Source organism: Amborella trichopoda, chromosome 7, assembly GCF_054954075.1.
Source record: "Amborella trichopoda isolate Santa Cruz 75 chromosome 7, AtrichopodaSantaCruz75HAP2 v2.0, whole genome shotgun sequence".
NCBI lineage: Eukaryota > Viridiplantae > Streptophyta > Magnoliopsida > Amborellales > Amborellaceae > Amborella > Amborella trichopoda.
Window position 1 is genome coordinate 34942032 of NC_142342.1, and position 18561 is coordinate 34960592.

The 18561-nt window shown below is 35.0% G+C and overlaps 2 protein-coding genes across 2 annotated transcripts; one reads left to right on the forward strand and one right to left on the reverse strand.

The window, feature by feature from the left end:
• Positions 1–879: 879 nt before the first annotated feature.
• LOC110007146 (uncharacterized) lies at positions 880–9002 on the reverse strand. Its single transcript, XM_088872534.1, has 7 exons — positions 8939–9002; positions 6431–6672; positions 6015–6091; positions 5805–5844; positions 5643–5700; positions 3160–3229; positions 880–1670 (listed from the first exon to the last, which is right to left on the reverse strand). Exons 2-7 carry the CDS (start codon positions 6597–6599, stop codon positions 1005–1007), a joined length of 1080 nt encoding a protein of 359 aa, XP_088728660.1. The 5' UTR covers positions 6600–6672; positions 8939–9002; the 3' UTR covers positions 880–1004.
• Positions 9003–15852: 6850 nt separating this feature from the next.
• LOC18432972 (high-affinity nitrate transporter 2.1) lies at positions 15853–18284 on the forward strand. The gene is made up of 2 exons (XM_006843069.4): positions 15853–16862; positions 17069–18284. Exons 1-2 carry the CDS (start codon positions 16038–16040, stop codon positions 17846–17848), a joined length of 1605 nt encoding a protein of 534 aa, XP_006843132.3. The 5' UTR covers positions 15853–16037; the 3' UTR covers positions 17849–18284.
• The last annotated feature ends 277 nt before the right edge of the window (positions 18285–18561 follow it).

Sequence of the window (18561 nt, forward strand, 5' to 3'; positions counted from 1 at the left end):
AGAAGACCTATGAACATTTGAAAGTCTTGAAAATTGATGGTACGAAAACAAGATACACTATTTCTAAGACTTTAAATCCATTTTTTCTTAAGTCCATACATCTTAAGGTCGAGACGATCAATTTGAGGATTTTTACGCATTGACACAACATCTTTTAGTGAAGTTTTAAGGTGCACCTTAATTTGATTGTTTAGGGCCTCACCCTTATATAAACATTTTTCTTATTAAATAATGAAAATTTTGAAATTTTTACGAAAGTACAATGTTTTTTTTTTTCATAGAAGTACTATGTTATCTTGAAAATTATGTATTGCAAGTTTTTTGTATAATTCCTTTGTCTTTTAGTATAAATTTCAACCCTATCCTTATATAATAACAAAAGTATAATTTGCCTTTTAGCGATAACACCCATACTTGATGAGCAAACTACCACATAAAATAACCCCTTAAAAGAGGAACCACATACTTTGTAAATCCATCATAACAACTCATTCTAACATTGACCTTTGAATTTTCAAGGGTGGTGAATTGTAATACATTAAAAAAGAGCGAGCATACCATTTCCCAAACTCTTTCTGATTCAATTTTAATCAGGCTTCTATTTGCTTTTATTTCCCATACCCTCCTCTCAATCTTCGGTTTTGTATAGCTCAGAAGTTATGTTATGGTCTAATTGTCAACAATGTAACCAATCAAGGTCATGCATGGCTCCATAATCCTCTTCTTTCCCTTGACCCAATTTCCTTTTTAAATTTTTTGTCAAACATATGTGGCTAAGGTGAGTTTGGATACACTGAGCAAGCAGACTATGATCAACAATAAATGCTAGTGGAGGCAAACAATTAGGCAATATATCTTATTGAGCCAGAGGTGATCACATTGCATATAAATACACATTAATATAACATGTCAATTCTTTTGGATATTTCATTGGGACTTATTATCACATTGGTTCCTAAAATCTCTCCCAAAATTCATAATGTAAAGTACTAACTACTAGGTATCTAACCCAAATAATAAAGAAAATTTCTCCCCAATGGAAAGGCAGATGTATCACGAAAATCTTCTAGACTTGGGCCCTCCATATAACTAGCAGGATTCCTAATCAAAGAACTATGGACCTCTGAATAAATATCAAAGTAATGAAGAGATGGCTCTCCTCGTGGCTCAAGATGCAAACCTTGAGAGTTTTCATTTGGACTTGGGTGATTATGGTGCAAGCTTTGAGAATATCCATTTTCCCTTGAGTTTATAACATTATTGGCAGATTCTTGAGCTGAAGTAGGAGACTCACTTGCCAAAATAGACCACCAAAGCCCATTGTCATTGTTGGAGTCTGAATATTGATCTTCTTTAGAGATGACCAAAGGTTGCAGAATCTTCAGTTGGTTATATTCCATGTGGTCCTTAGAAACCATTGGCATGGGCTGCAAAATTGGGTCAAGTGGTTTTAGCCTATTGTGAACCCAATGGTGTTGAGAACTCTCATTGACTTTTGAATCGGAGAGAAGTTTATCTACATTTATCCCAGACACTTCAACAATACATGATGATGCTTCTGGGGAAGAAGCTCCATGAAATTTATGATCAATCCCGATGTTGTTTTTGGAAGTGAGCTTGTCAAGGTAGCTTCCTTGAGCATCAAGTTTCATTCTTAATGGGTTGTGACCCTGTAGAGAAAATGAGCATTTTTAGTATTTATTTCTGAAAGATAGATGGGTATTTGAGGCTTCTATTTGCAGTCTCTAAATATAAATTTAAAATATTGACAAAGAGGAGTTGGTAGCTTTCATTTCCTGCATAATGAGCAACCAGAAAATCACTGGTATTTTCTATTTTCATCTGCTAACAGAGTAGAAGAAATAAAGTTCAACACCTGCTAAGAATTCACTCATGATCATAAAGATGAATAGGGATGTTAAAAATGATCAATTTTCTCAAATGCTTTGATGTGCGGCAAAATAAGTAGTTCGACTTGTTAAAGGTACTTTCATGATTAGTATCAATACCACACAAACTTGTTAGAAATGAACTTCTAACAGGGTTATCAACTTATATCCATGCCTGATTCATTATGTCCTATAAAGCTTGTGTGGTGAGGTAGGCTAAAGCAATCGAGCATAAAGAAACTATAGTTAGTTACTTGATGGACAAAGTCAGGACTGTAGCTGGAATTAACCCCCAATCCCATTCAATACTCATGCACTCCAAGAGGACTCCTGAAAACTTTATTGCCTTTTCACTCTAATGGATAGAAGGAATGGGAGACTAAGGCTGCCATTGATCTAAAAGTATTAATAGATTATTGCCTTTTCACTCTAATGGATAGAAGGAATGGGAGACTAAGGCTGCCATTAATCTAAAAGTATTAATAGATTATATTAAAGTGCAATACCCCAAAGTGAAAAGGCAATGATTGCATGAAAAGATGATCCAATATCTCTCAAACTTCTCAATAGATGATACGACAACTAGATAATTTGAGCCCCCCATATTGGACATGGGCTTCCTCTAAAATATTTTCACTGATAATGAACTAGCTTAGAAAATTCAAAGGGGAACTGGGCTACCATCATAATCAAGACAAGAATCACAATCATGAAAAGTCTAAAATCAATAATCAAAAGAGAAGAAAATAATCCGGGATTGATTCCATAATCTGATCAATATAGTTCAATCAATTGTCCTGTTCAACCTATTTTCTTGGATCTTTGACTTTGACATCAACTGAACCAGAAGTTAGCATGTTTCTATCAAAAAATTAACACCTAAACTCTTAGGGTATGGTCTTTGTAATATTAGTAGAAATATCCATGATTCCCTCATTGAAAGGAAACTTTGAAAGAGAGAAATCAGTCACTCTCACTTGAAGAAAGTGATCTTATTTTAGTTATCCCACTATTTCACAAGACATCAGATGTGAGACAAATATTACACCCTCAAAAGAGCACCGCTCTCAAGCAACCCATGCAGAGAGTAATTTCCTCGTAAAGCACATTTTATTTCTGCATGGATGAAAAGATTTCAGGCAACCATATGCACATGTCATTCAAGTCACAAATAAACATCGAATACAACAAAAGGAGCAGGGAAAAAAGATATTGAAATATGTCATTGAAAATGTTCCAATTAGAAATGTCAACTAAAAATGTGCCTCACCTCCAGTTGACCATATAGTTGCCTTCGCACTTGTAATTGCAACTGTAAGGCTTCAGTAATTTGTGCACATCTGTAAAGTAAATATATGGTTTATATGGGAAACTAGAATTAATGCTACAAAAACATAGAGAAATATAATGTTTAATTATTGGAAAGAGATGTTTTAGTTCATAGAATTCTTAAACTCTCATGTAAGGACAAAGCCTGCAAGTTTCCTTTGTTAAAACGTCTATAGATCAACACATGTTCCAGCACGTAATGGTAGGCAATAAGCTAGAACTACTTATGAGAACATATTATTGAATGAGTAAACTGGAAAGGTTTATAACTTGGCATTAACAAATGAAAAATATGTCCAACTGTAATTACAAGTGAAAGAAAGCAATAGAAGAGAGAGGCATATCTTAAGCAATAAAATTTTAATTTAAGATCATCATAAAGAGCTTTCCCTAAATCAAATTCAGTCTTTTTTCGGTAAGATGACACTAGCCTTATTCATGGATGAGCAAACAAAAATCCATTATGGTATATACTGCATAGATTCGGCTTCTAGAAAGATGACTGAGGTTCATCAGCATGGATATATATATTTTATTTCTTGCTTAAAACATCGAGGCCTAGTTGTCTTATGAGTGGAGTTGGTACGATAAATTCTATAATCTTTTCCATTCCTTTCGTATTCGAGTTGCTCCTAACTCCAATCATGAGTAAGCTTAATGCATCTAGTGAAAGGGGGTGAACAGTGACCCCATTTGGATGGCCGAACAAGTACTAAATTGACAATTTTATTTGCTAATGAAGGACAACATCTTCTTTTTTTTCTCTCTTTGGGTGAAATAACTATGAACTGTTTGTTCTTCTCTGTTGGCGTCTCTTTGACATGAGGGATTCCAGAAGTCCATCACCGAAGCCAGCAAAGAGGGTTGCTTTGCACTCCTAAATGGGTGGACTGCAAAAAAGGCTCTATAGCTCAAATTTGGTGCACCCAAATGGGGACTTAAAGTTCACAACTATGTGCGTCAACCTCAGAAGAAATCGGACAACCAAACAAACTATGTAACATTTCCACTCGATTAGGAAGAATTGAAGGAAGTGTGCTTAGTGAATGATCTTGGCGTCTCATGGAAAGAAAGAAGGCAGAAAGTGCAAGATTTACAATATACTAGATAAAAACTATCATCATCATCATCGTCTTCATCATCATCATAATCATAATTATCATCATCATCATCATCATCATCATCATCATCATCATTATTGTTATTATTATTATGGCAGAATAGAAATGAAACATAACATTGTTCATTAGTTCAACCATTATCCTTACTTATAATGAGATACAACCACTGTCATTCACTATAATTGCCATATGCGGACGATGGGCATCTCAGCTATTTTTCATAAAATTCCATTCTCTACAAAGTTTTTAATATCGTCTTAAAACCACAAAAGGATGGAACAACAAGAAGGGAAAGTTGACATAAATGGAACCTCTAATACCTGAGAGAATTATTTATTAGCAATTTAGCATCATAATATTAGGAGCCTGTGAAATGTATCTTTATATAATAACTATGACTAAAATGCCATTGATTGAAAAACAATAGAGAGAAGCAAACTGTTTTATACAACTTTGACAAATATGTGCCTAATATACAGTAAATTAATACAACAATAAACCCCCACCCCTGGGTTTAAGAATTTTGATAGAAAATTGTTGGGTATGCTAAAAGACTTAAGGATAATCCTTAAAACTATTAGATAGAGTCACTTTCTGAATTATATGACAAGCTCAAAGAAGACAGCATCCAATTCACCTTGTCATGAACCTTTTATTTTCTTAGTTTATGGCCAAAGATTAAGCTTTTACAGTAACCATATGCCTGCCAAAATGCATAATGATTATTTTCGAACTCCAGCTATGAAGAAATACACAAGAATTCTCCAACTGAATAATCCAACACATCATGTGATTTCGAAAACCGAAGACATTCATCTCAAATGCTTCATAGTTAGAATGAAGGCTTCTATAATCATCTGACGTCAATATAACCATCTGACTCTTTCAAGTTTGTTCCTCTTGTTGTTTCAACTCCTTGGATCAAGCCAGAATTGTGTCTTGGAGAAGTCATAACATGACATGAATTTCATAATCTTAGTTGTTTCTATTATAAAGAACTTAAGTTTTTCCCTAAATATTTTAAAATTCAAATGCTTGACCCTTAAATATCTAAATGTCATTGGATACTGTAATATTTTACCCTATTGTTATTCAATGCTATAATATTTTACTTTATTTGACTTGAAGTTTAATATATCAAAAGTAAAATGCTTTTGATAGATAAATTTGTACAGAAATATTATACAAACTAAAATTAAAAATATTCATGCATATTGAACAACTCAAGGTCAACTTAGCTACTTGAAAAATGAAGAAAGAGACTCATCTAGATAGAATTGAAATATGATAGGATGTCACTCACGATGCGACACCAAAATTGGGAAGAATATCTGAGAGTCGTCTACGCTCAATTTTGGATCCTAGAAAAGCAAAAGGTCAAGAATCACAAAATTGTAAGCACAATGAAGCATTAAAGTGTTTGTTGAAATACACATGACAATCAGTTTGAAAGTTCAAAACTTACTCTCATGAGAATCAGGAAAGAACTTATAAATTCTGTACTTCTACAAACAAACCATAAACCATATCAAAGCAAGCCACACTATGAAGAGAAGTAGGGCTGTAATCAATTATGAAATCGATCTTCGAAAATTCTGAAATATCAGAACAGCTTGAAAGAAAATCTACTCAACAATATTTATTATTATAGCAGATAAAGGGCATGGTTATAAACCTGCAGGTGGCTTTTGACATGATAGATGGTAAGTCCTGGAAGAGACATAGCCTTCAATATGCCTTTGGGTGTTGCTCCTTGAACACATTAAACATTATAAAGATTTTGAGGTCAAAATGTTCAAAACCAATATGTATGGTGGCATGCTATTGATTCAAATGCAAAAATTTATATCATCTCCAAACATCAGCAAGTCTTTTGGTTCAATCATGTAAAATGTATACATTAATACAATTATAGTCAGCTTTTCTAAAAAAAAAAAAAAAAATGATAGAAATCAATTTTAGTTGAATGAACAACCCATAATAGTTAATCTCCCATCTCTCATCAAGAGCAGATGCTGAATGCTCCTTTCGATTACTATAACATACTCCATTGGATTTAATATGCTTCAAACTATATTGATTCCCACTTACTATCAGCTCCACCAAGTTTATTAATTGCCTCCTCGAAACAAGATCGCAAGTCTTGAGTCCAGCGCAAGCGTTCTTTCCTTGAATTTCTTGTGTTGCCATCTGAACAAGAAGATTGACCTGTTAATTTTTCACCTTTCGATGGATTCTTTTGAGAACTTCGACGGGCCATAGTGGTATTTGTGTCATCAAATTCGGCAATGCAGGAGTCCCCTTGTGCCACATAACCAATTCCACATGAGTGCCTACAAACAAGAATGTTTGCATGACAAAAACCTAAATAATATGTGTAAAATTTCAGCACGAAAAACATACAAAGTAAGTATATGTCAAATAAGGCGGCAAGTTTGTTTCGCCTATGATTCCACCTTGTGACTCAAAATTTGCCACGGTAATCCATCAAGCCAGTGGACTTGATACTTAAATGATCAAGTCAAATGACTTGGGAGGTAAAGTTTGGCATTTCATGACTCAATTAGATAGATAAATTATTGTAGTTATATATAGACTCAATTAGATAGATAAATTATTGTAGTTATATATACAGAGAGAGGAAGGGGGGGGCGGTGGGGTAACGTATAATAGGGTTAAACACACAGGTCCCTGCAAGGTAGGATGAGACACGAGTAGGGAGAGCACATGCCATAATCATGGAAATTAGCTAGCATTTATAAGTTAGTTACACAATGAGGACGAAAGAGAGATGAGGTGAGAGCCTCCCCTAAAAAGAGAAGGAATTATTCACCATGCTTCTATGCTTACTAAGTAGAAGTAGAGAAGCAAAAGTCCTATTTCATGTCAAGTACATGGAAATTCAGGACTCAGATAAAGATTTTAAAAATTGGAGAGAGCCCCGATTCTACATGTAACGGTGCCAGTTACCAATGTTTCCATCCTTAAACTATTCTATATGTTAACACATCATGGCATCCTAGATTTCAAATATGTAGCCATTCAAAGAACAGAACGCTATGCATGTTTACAAATTTGCAACATTCAATGAACATGGGCAACTGGCACAGTTACCAGTTACCCCCAAAAAAGGAAATAGATATTTATTTATTCCAAAAACAATATATAGAATGAAGGCACCTGTATCAAGCATAGCACCAATTTGGAGATCATTCCAACGTAACCATAAAATCCCAAAATATATGAATGAACAATGTTGAAAAAGTAAATTTAACAAATTCTATGCAAAGACATCAGATGAATCGCTATTAATGATCTGCATCTGCTACCTAAAAACTCAAGGGTAATGGTATTTGTCAGAAGACTTCATAAATGAGTTTTTGAGAGAAGCATTACGATGCAGAGAACCAGGGTCCTCATCATGGATCATTCTCAATCAACAGGACAACACAATCGATAAATGGGTAGACTATGAGAAAAGGGCATGATTTTGTAAATGTTTAAAGTTGAGATGGAAAGAATAACATAAATAAGAATTGATAAAATAAACTATTGATAATTATAGCTGGCTTTCCTTACCGAATCTAACCGATTTTATTCAGAATTCTTAAAAAAATGGTTATTTATTTATCAGAACTCTATCCAGTGATAAACTTCTAGAATCAAACAGGCAAGGAAGGTTTCGAATATTTATCAACAAATCTGAGGATCCCAATGATGATTGTTTTCCCAATAAAAGAAGCGCAAGCTTTCTATGCTTCACTTACAGTATAGAAGTTCTATCTTCCCCCTTATCCAACTGTCCATTCTGAATGGAAGGCTAAGATTGCCCCAATTACAATTTCACTTCTCTACACTATTTTATTTTTAATTTTTTTTATAAACTATTTTGTCACCAAATTTTAGACGTCCATTCCTCTATTAAACTCGCACTAGCAAAAAATATAAAAGTAATATTTTCAATAAAATAAAATGATCAAAATACCCTTAAAATTTTCAAGGGGTATTTTCTCATTATATTTTATCAAAAAATTATTTTTAATATTTTTTGTAGGTACACCCCAATGAGAAGATGGAAGGTACCAAATCTCATATTCATACAATTTATATAAAAAAACTAAAAATAAAATACTTTGAGATGTCAGATCTAAGATCAAACAGTGAGTGGCTCTCTTGATCAAAATTAGACGGCTGGATGGTAAAGGGAGGATAGAACTTCTATGCTGTAGTGGAAGCATATGAACCTTTCCCATAAAAGAAAAAGTAAAGGGATCCGTGAAATGTTAGACACCATAATGAAGTTTGGAAATTCGTGTGTTATGAAATAAGTAATTAAGTATTTACAAAACAACCAGCAAAAATAAAAAGTTGGTAATAAAGTATTTCCAAAATCCTTGTAATAAAATCTTGTAAAATCAAAGTTTCCCAAGTCCTGTGATCCTTGAAAACCAAGAAAACAAAAGCAATTACGTCGATTGCTCCAAGTCATCCCCCATTGGAAGGAAAAAAATACCCCACAGAAGAAGCATCCAATGAACAAAACAAGCCCAAACCATTGAAGAATTCAAAGTAATCGAACAATATTTATCAGAAGAGTACCTTGTGAAGGTCAAGGGCCACTGCGAAGAAGAAGTGCCGATCTTCTCCAGCAGAACGGGGAAACTTCATGGCTGCCACTTTATGATTTATTTTTGTATTTGAAATGTATAGCAGTTGGACGTTACAAAAGAGGAGAGAGAGAGAGAGATTAAGAGAACTCCTTTGAAGATTTCAAAAAAGGATTTGGGGTTTTGTATCAACAAAAGAACTTCTTTGAAAATTCCAAACAAAGATTTGGAGTTTTGTACGGACAAAAGACAACAAAGAGCCATGGCAACTCAGGAACTAGTTCTTGGCTCCAAGGGAGTTACTAAAACCGCCCTCAAATTTTCAAAATAATACCAAAGGGCCATTCGTTTTATTATTATCCAAAAATCCACTAAAACTCATGTATTACTTTTAATTTTACCTAAACTATCCTCAAGAATTTCACTAAATCCGCCCTCAAATTTTTAAAATAATACCAAAGTGCCACTTGTTTTATTATTATCAAGAATTCCACTGAAACGCAGGTAGTAGTTTTAAATTTACCTAAAATATCCTCAACAATTTCACCAATTTGCAAATAACATGGGTTTGTACTCTCTTTTTGCACCAACAAAGCCATGCTTATCTCGGCAACCACTTATATGACACAAGGATGTCACAATCATTACTGACCATTGGATGTGAAATCGGGAAATTGAGGATAGGTGATTGATTGTATACAATGTCCAAAATAAAATTTTATGAATTTTGTGACACACTTCGTTCCATTAGATTTCACATCCAATGGCTAAAAATTATTGCGACCTTCTTGTATGAAAAGTAAACGGTCTCATGATATACGATCCCAATATAAAATCATATAAAATCGGGATGCTTAGGTATGTCATAAAGCTCTTTTTTTCTTTGTAGAACCTTAGCTCAATCAATGACACCCTTGACCAACCTATCTCACATCAAATATCCAAGGGGTGCTTTTGACCTTTTTGTACTAAAATTAAATAATCTTATAGTATATTTTTTGGGGTGGAAGCCACCAAATATTTTCCGGTTCTAGGATGCATCTCTCATCACTAAGATGAGAGGATATGGATGTCTTTTTGTTTTTCTTGGTGAAAGGGCAATGTGGATTACCTATTTTGACACTTTGGAATTTGGATTTCCTTGAGAAGTAATCCGAAACCCATGGCAACTTGGTAAATATATCTCAGAGTTGTTGCTTATTGTTGATATCCCATTGAATATTAATAGTAATGATAATGATAAGGACCTTAACGTTATGCTTAGAAGTTTAAGAAAAACAGCTACATGATCCTTAAGGAAGACAAAAGAAGGGGATGGGGCAAATGCCTTAGCATGGCAGTATTGTTCATTGGTTATACCTAAAGAAACCAAGGTGGGCCACCCATTATAATAGACTAAAAACTTGCCTTGATACTAATGCATGTGCTCCGGGTTAAAATTAAAAAAAAAAAAGAAAAAAAAGAAAAAATAATAATAATGCATGTGCATTACTTGCTTAAGCAAGGTTTAAAAGAGTTGAGAAAGGGGCTGGCGTTGCGGTGGTAGCACATTTACATCCTAGTCACCATGTTGTAGTTTTCATTTCCATTGACACCACCTCATAAACACTTTAAAAAAAATTAACTCCTTAACTATTTTTAAAAATGGATAGGAGCTTGTCTTCTCCACTAAATTACTCAAAAAAAAAAACAAAAAAATTGAAATAGTTGTTATAATTATTATAACAGCCAATGTAACGCTAACTATGTGACCTTCAATGAAAAGTTTCCATATACTTGTTTAGTTTGCGAAATTTATCAAAGTACACCTCATTTTTCGCCTCTTACGTTTTTTCTACTATTCCATGTCAAAATCATGTGCATTTTGATGGGACTCACAAAATTAAATACAAAATATGGGTAAAATCTTAAATAGTTATTATCTTAAATGTATTTTGATAAATTTCCCTTTACATTAGAATGCTTGTCGTATAACATATTAATGACCGTGATAAATCAAAACGTATGGGTAAAATATTAAGTAATTATTATCTTAAATGTATTTTGACAAATTTTCCTTTTAATTAGAGTGGTTGTCATATAACAGATTACTGACCGTGAAAACAAATGTTTTATTTTCATAATAGAATAATATTAATAAATGAATAATGTAAGTTATTATTTTTTAAATGACAGAAATAGCATCCTTTATTTTTTTGTTAAAATGACAATATACCTTTTAAATATTCGATGATTGTAGAGCTACAGGGATTCTTTAGGCCAAAATTTTACACATTTTTAATAAGAGAAAGATGGGCCAATATTTAAGGTAGGAAATCATTTTTCTTAGGAAAAAGTTTATATAAGGTTTCAACCTTAAAATGTAGAATTATATATGCCTCTCAAAAATCCATCACAAAAGTTTGTTTTAATATTGAAAAACTTTCTAATTGATCATCTCGACAACAAGATGTATGAATATATATAAAAAAAAGATTTTGAGTCCAAAAAATAGTGCAGCTTGTAACACATTATCTAGACATCCATTTTCAAGATTTTCATATGTTTATAGATCTACTTAATTTTAACTATTTTTGGAGTTTAAAATTTTATAATTAGATATTAAAATAGATTTTGAGATAATCCTCAGAATTTTCTATACCAAAATTATGATAAAATTTGGAGGTGTGTTAATTGGATTGTTTAAGGTTACAACCTTATAGAAACAAGATCACGATGGTTGAGAAGATATTGGAACTCTCAAAATGATTTTTTGATGAAGATCTATGTCAAAGAATTCACTCTGGAGTTTTAATGAAAACTTTTGTCCTTCGCATAAATTGTTGCACAGATGTTTGGAGTGAATTAGACCCCAAAATGGTCGAGATTAATTCACACAAACAGTTCCTTGGGAACTAATCCTAAATCAAAATCTTGGAATATCCTTATTCACTGGTCTGGTCATAACGCTAGTCAACTTCAGTGATGCTCTACATATCAGCGATTAAGAGCTCGAGAGCCACAAAAGCCGAGTTGAATCGGAACAAGTGTCTCTTTTTTTTAGGGTTAAATCAGAGCAGCGTTAGGGCCCTTACTCGTTTTATTAAAAAAGAAAAACTATATTACAATAGACCCCTTCGAAGGCGTGTTGGCTATAAGTCAAGAGAAGGTCCAAAATCCCCACCGACTTATCTTCGAGAATATGGTGGATCCTTGGCGGTAGTATCAACTAGGGATCGTAAAATCGGCTGGTTTGAACTCGAACTGGACGGTTAGTTCAAAACCATTAGGTTCCGAGTCTGGTTAGGTTCAATTTTGTAGTACCAGTAGTTTAACCCATGTCTCAAAACAATTTCGGGTCTAAAACTGGCAGGTTAGGCATCGAATCAGCCGGTTTTCAGCTAACCGGACTGGTTTGATGATATAACGGCATTTTTATGTAAATAGCGGTTATATATAAATAACGGCGTTATTTTGAAATAGGGACCGTTATATGTAGCAGGAAAACTACGAATCCAATTTTGCGGCTATTTTTTGGTTTTTTTCGTGTTTTAATGGAATATAAAACAAGTAATTTGGATTTAAACATTAAAAAAAAAGAGTTTCTTAGATTGAAAGGACATAACTTTTTAGGCTTTTGAAAATTTTCTCCATTCTTTCAATAATCTCCTCAATACTTAATGGTTCATGAAGAAATTTAAGGAGTTTGATTGCTATTCGAAGTATTTACTAGATTCAAGTTTTAATTTGTTCAGAAAACAAAAATTCAAGGGTTTATTTTTGCTCGAAAAGTTGATGCTCAGAAAAACTGTGTTCTACCCAAAACGCATATTTTTTGTCCATTTATTGGTTGTTTTTTATCAAATTGAATTGTGGATTTCGATGATTGAGGCTTCATATCTCAAATAAAATTGGTAAGTTTATTTATGATTGAGTGAAATTTTTTATATGAATTTTTTCGTTGCACCATATCATGAAAATTTCATATATCTGAAATTTCCTTTTTTTTCAATTAAAATAAAAATACCAAATATTTTTTTATGATATTTAGTGCGTTTGAAAGATGATCCAAGCCTTCACAATGCATGGATATTTATTTGTTCGATTATCCAAACGTTGAGGGTCGTTTCTTGCTCGAAATGATGCTTGATTTTTGGGGTTTTTGAAAATCCATTTTTCTCAAAAAAATATTTTTTATAATAAAATTATGTTTCTTGATGAATATGGGAAGGGTTTTGCTATTTTTCTTAAATATTATGATTTTTTAATAAAATTTTGTTTTTTGATGAATATGGGAAGTGCTTTTCTATTTTACTTAATAAAATTATTTTTAGTAGAATTATGATTTTTTAATAAAATTACATTTTTTATGAATATGGGAAGTGTTTTTCGATTTTGCTTGATAAAATTATTCATTTTACTAAATTAATTGTTGTAAAAAAATTCATTTTGCTTAGTAAAATTATATTTTTTGATGAACATGGGAAGTTTTTTTTCTATATTACTTAATAAAATTATCTTTCGTCTAAAATTATATTTTTTGATACATATGGGAATTGTTTTTCTATTTTTCTTTACAAAATTATTTTTTTTGATAAAATCATGGGTTTTTAATAAAATTATGTTTTATGATGAATATGGGAAATGTTTTCCATTTTGCTTAGTAAAATTATTTTTTGATAAAATTATGGTTTTTTAAAATAAAATTATGTTTTATGATAAATATGGGAAGTGTTTTCTATTTTGCTTAATAAAATTATTTTTTGATCAAATTATTTGTTCTATTGCTCTTATTTTTTGATAAAATCTATACACAACACACTGATATGGATATGGTAGATATATATAAGAACATATAAGAACAGTAGAACATATCAGTATGCAATGTATTGATTTTTCTTTTTGTTGCACATCATGAGATATACTTTTTGTGAAGTATACCTTATTTAACTTCATCAAAAAAGTATTGTATGAATTATGTTTTATCTAACTATATGGAAGAGTTCTTTTACATTTCTTGTCTTAATTAGTTGGCATTTTTATTTCATTTAATAGCATCAAGCTACTTTTATTATTTGCAAAAAAATGCATAAACGTTCATTTCTAATGTGAGCGATTTTTGTACAAAAAAAATTAGAAAGTTTTCAATGTAAGATTTGGGATGAATATATTAGTTCTTGGAAGAATATATTATACGACAAAAATATTTTAAAAAAATATCTTAAGATATTTTCATGTACAGGATCATAGTATTCAGGTATTAATTTATAAAAAGTTGTTTCAATTTTTTTTTAAAGATAAATATATGTAGTAAGATATTATACACTTAATCTAAGTTCTATATTTCTTTATTTTTTTGATTGATTTGGACCCAATTTTTTTTAAAAAATCTAGTTAAACAGTTAGTCCGGTTAACCGCCTCATTTAGTCCGGTTTCGGTTCAAACCACTCGCAGCCCCATGTCCGGTTAACCGTTCCGGTTCGATTTTGCAAACACTGAATCTGAAGGACAAAAATGACCTTCTTGTACTTCAAATAAATGGTCTATTTCTATAATTTTTCATATGAAATAGCCATCTTAAATATTGCTCATATGTTGTTTGAGCCTTGTGGGCAGAATTCCATTTTGAGGATAGCCAGGAGGGTTTGTTTTTGCTAAATCAGGCATATAGTCACCACCCTCCTTGACTAATGTTATAATTAATTTAATAATAGTGGTGATTGTGCTTGTGCATAAACATGTATTGGGATGGAGGATAGTCAAATCTTAGCATTTTTAAATTTCCAGCTTACCACTTCGCCTGCAAGAGGTGACAGGGGGCAGCTTCATTGTTAATTTTCTGGTGGCCTTCACTGTTTTTCCTCCTCCTGTCCAGCTAAATATTAAATGTCAAGAGCTTTTACACTCATGCGGGAGCATACTGTTATTAATGGGTAAAATCCAATTTAAGAGTGTTTTTAGCATCTCAAATTTTTATTTTTCGGGATATAACCTCGACCAAGTGACTAACTTCAACAAGAGATAACGTGAAATTACACTCAGTATTTGCTTAAAAAATAACTTCTCATAATTGAAAAGAGAGAGTGAGATCTACATATTGAAGAACTAAAATCTAAAATTTCATTTTGAACATAATCATCTGGCGATATTTAAATAGATTAAAAAGTTCAGATCCATCCAAAGAATTCTTTCAAGTAGCTCTTTCACTCAATATTTACCCAAAAAAAAAGAAAAAACCTCTTTCACTCAATGAAATTAGTGTACAGTTTGCTCCCATGTGAGCATAGGACATGTTCATAACTTTTTGGGTGCCGTTTGTATAGAGCCTAGGCTCTAAACAATCAAATTAGAGCCTACCTCCAAATAGTGTTGAGGCATATAGTTTCAATGCAGGAAATATTTATGATAGCCTTAAAATATATTTTTATCTTTATTTATAAAATTTAAGCTTAAAAAATAGTGTAGACCGATAGATCTATGAAAACTAGAAAATCTTGTAAAATTGATGATCCAAAACTACGATATAAAATACACTATTTTCGAAACTTGAAATCCACTTTTTTCTTATTTTCATGCATTTGAGGATATTTGACATCAAAACAACCGTTTTTTAGTAAAATTTTCTAGCTAGGCTCTAATTTGATTGTTTAGAGCCTCGGCTCTATATAAAAATTTCGCTCTTTTAATAGCTTATTCTCTCTATTATGGTTGATGAGAATCTCAATTCAATTCCAAGGTGTTAGGGGACCATTTAACTGTAGAACAACAGCCTTTGGAACATACAGTGGGGCTGCAGGTTGCCCCTGTACGAGAAGCGGCGCACTGGATACCATTTCCCCTTTCCACACGTAGGAATAATCGCTTCCCCAAATGTCAACTCCCGTCTCTATATAAACTACTCACACTAACAGTATCTCATCTATACCATCTATCTTCCTCTTTCTCTCATCTATACCATCTATCTTCCTCTTTCTCCCTCTACAATTCTCTCTCTATCTCTCATCTACTCTGCGAGACAAGGTCTTCTCTCTCTCTCTATATTTGTATCTCTTCATTTGAGAGACTTTCTCTTTCTATAACTCTCTCTAAGGAAGAAGGCCGCTCAGCTGCCATGGCTTCAGGAGTGGGAGTGGACGTAGAGAGCTCGCCCGGGACGTCCATGCACGGTGTGACGGGGCGGGAGCCGGTGCTGGCGATGAGCGTGGCATCGCCGATGGTTGCGACAGATCATACCGCCAAGTTCGCCCTTCCGGTGGATTCAGAGCACAAGGCCAAGGTCTTCAAGCTCTTCTCCCTCGCCAACCCCCACATGCGCACCTTCCATCTCTCATGGGTCTCCTTCTTCACCTGCTTCGTCTCCACCTTCGCTGCGGCCCCCCTCGTCCCCATAATCCGCGACAACCTCAACCTCACCAAGCAGGACATTGGTAATGCAGGCATCGCCTCTGTCTCTGGCTCCATCTTCTCCAGGCTCGCAATGGGTGCCGTTTGCGACCTCCTTGGACCACGCTACGGATGCGCCTTCCTCCTCATGCTCTCGGCGCCCACCGTCTTCTGCATGTCGCTGATCTCCTCTGCAGAGGGCTACGTGGTGGTGCGATTCATGATCGGCTTCTCGTTGGCGACGTTCGTGTCGTGTCAGTTCTGGATGAGCAGCATGTTCAACAGCAAGATCGTGGGGCTGGCGAACGGGACGGCGGCGGGGTGGGGGAACATGGGGGGCGGTGCCACCCAGCTGATCATGCCCCTGCTGTATGATGTTATTAGGAAGGTGGGGGCGACACCTTTCATTGCGTGGAGGATTGCGTTCTTCGTGCCGGGGATGATGCACGTTGTGATGGGAGTGATGGTGCTCACCCTCGGTCAGGACCTACCCGATGGCAACTACGCTGCCCTCCAGAAACAGGGGACCAAAAGCATGGACAAGTTCTCCAAGGTCTGTTTTCTCTTTTGCATCTGTACTGTAAACTTAGCGAGAGAGAGAGAGAGAGAGAGAGAGAGAGAGAGAGAGAGAGAGAGAGAGAGAGAGAGAGAGAGAGAGAGAGAGAGAGAGAGAGAGAGAGAGAGAGAGAGAGAGAGAGAGAGAGAGAGAGAGGCCAATTCTCTTCAACCAACTGATTTGAACTGCTTCTTTGTTTGCAGGTGCTCTGGTACGCAGTGACGAACTACAGGACCTGGATCTTCGCTCTCATCTACGGCTACTCCATGGGTGTCGAGCTCACCACCGACAATGTCATAGCCGAGTACTTTTACGACCGCTTCGACCTCCAGCTCCGAACTGCCGGCCTGATTGCTGCTAGCTTCGGCATGGCCAACTTTATCGCACGCCCTGTGGGCGGCTTCTTGTCGGACTTTGGTGCCCGCCGCTGGGGCATGCGTGCCCGCCTCTGGAACCTGTGGATCCTCCAAACCATGGGAGGACTCTTCTGCTTGTGGCTCGGCCGCTCAAACTCCCTCTCCATGTCTGTCGTCGCGATGATTGCATTCTCTGTCTGTGCCCAGGCCGCCTGTGGTGCTATCTTCGGCATCATCCCCTTCGTTTCTCGGCGATCCCTTGGTATCATCTCGGGGCTCACAGGTGCTGGTGGAAACTTCGGGTCGGGCCTGACACAGCTGCTCTTCTTCACGAGCTCGAAGTATTCAACAGCCACGGGCCTCTCATTCATGGGGATCATGATCATGGCTTGCACCCTACCTGTGACCCTGGTGCACTTCCCACAATGGGGAAGCATGTTCCGGCCGCCATCGAAGAAGGCTACCGAAGAGCATTACTATTGCTCAGAGTGGAACGAGGAGGAGAGAGCCGAGGGCTGGCATGCCGGCAGCCTCAAGTTTGCAGAGAACAGCAGGTCGGAGAGGGGCTCGAGGGTCGCATCAGCGCCTACACCGTCCAACGCCACCCCTGATCACAACGGCGTCTAATGGCCCAGAAGTTGATCTTTCTTTCTTGCTCTCTGCACTCTTGATCTTACCAACTCCGCCTCCCACTCTCAGATCCTACTCTCTGTAATTCTCTTCTTCCCCTGTTTACTTCTCTCTCATCTGATCGTCTCTGTATTTCTCATTTCCCCTTCAGTTCTTCTCTATAATAAACGAACTCATCCTCTCTTGCCTTCATTCTCTATGAAACCCACCGAAATGAACCTTCCCACTTTTTTCTTATACATTTTAATCTGGTTTGAATATGCAATGAGCTATGAGGAATCTGTTGAGTATATATATCTCTGTCGTGCTGAAGAGACGGCTGACAAATGAAGTGGAATCTTCAGTTTCCCAACTTCAGGGTGGAGGTTATTTTGTAACGATGTAAGAGATTAGAACATCTTTGTGTCCTATATAATGGATTATTTATGGGTTCTATGACTTTTTCCAACCTTATCTATCCATCAAATGACACAAAAAAAAAAAAAAAAAAAAAAAAGAAAAGGAAAAGAAAAAGTGATTTATATACGGACCCTAAAAATTTTTCTAAACTATGTTGATACACTTTTTGTTTTTTTCTTGATAATTAAGTGGGAAACACATGCCCCTACCCATTTTTTCATTTAGATTTAGGGTTCCATTTTTTCATGTAGATTTGGGATTAGTTTTTTTTTTTTAAAAAAAATATGTTGCTACACTTTGCAAATTAACAT

Bases quoted from the DNA above. Each gene is read 5' to 3' on its own strand.
- LOC110007146 (XM_088872534.1), bottom strand. From the start codon at position 6,599: ATGGCCCGTCGAAGTTCTCAAAAGAATCCATCGAAAGGTGAAAAATTA. The intron at 5,701-5,804 runs GTAAGTTTTGAA...TTGCTTTTCTAG, and splicing joins CTTTCCTGATTCTCATGAGA to GATCCAAAATTGAGCGTAGA. The intron at 3,230-5,642 runs GTGAGTGACATC...TTTACTTTACAG, and splicing joins CCCAATTTTGGTGTCGCATC to ATGTGCACAAATTACTGAAG.
- LOC18432972 (XM_006843069.4), top strand. From the start codon at position 16,038: ATGGCTTCAGGAGTGGGAGTGGACGTAGAGAGCTCGCCCGGGACGTCC. The intron at 16,863-17,068 runs GTCTGTTTTCTC...CTTTGTTTGCAG, and splicing joins GCATGGACAAGTTCTCCAAG to GTGCTCTGGTACGCAGTGAC.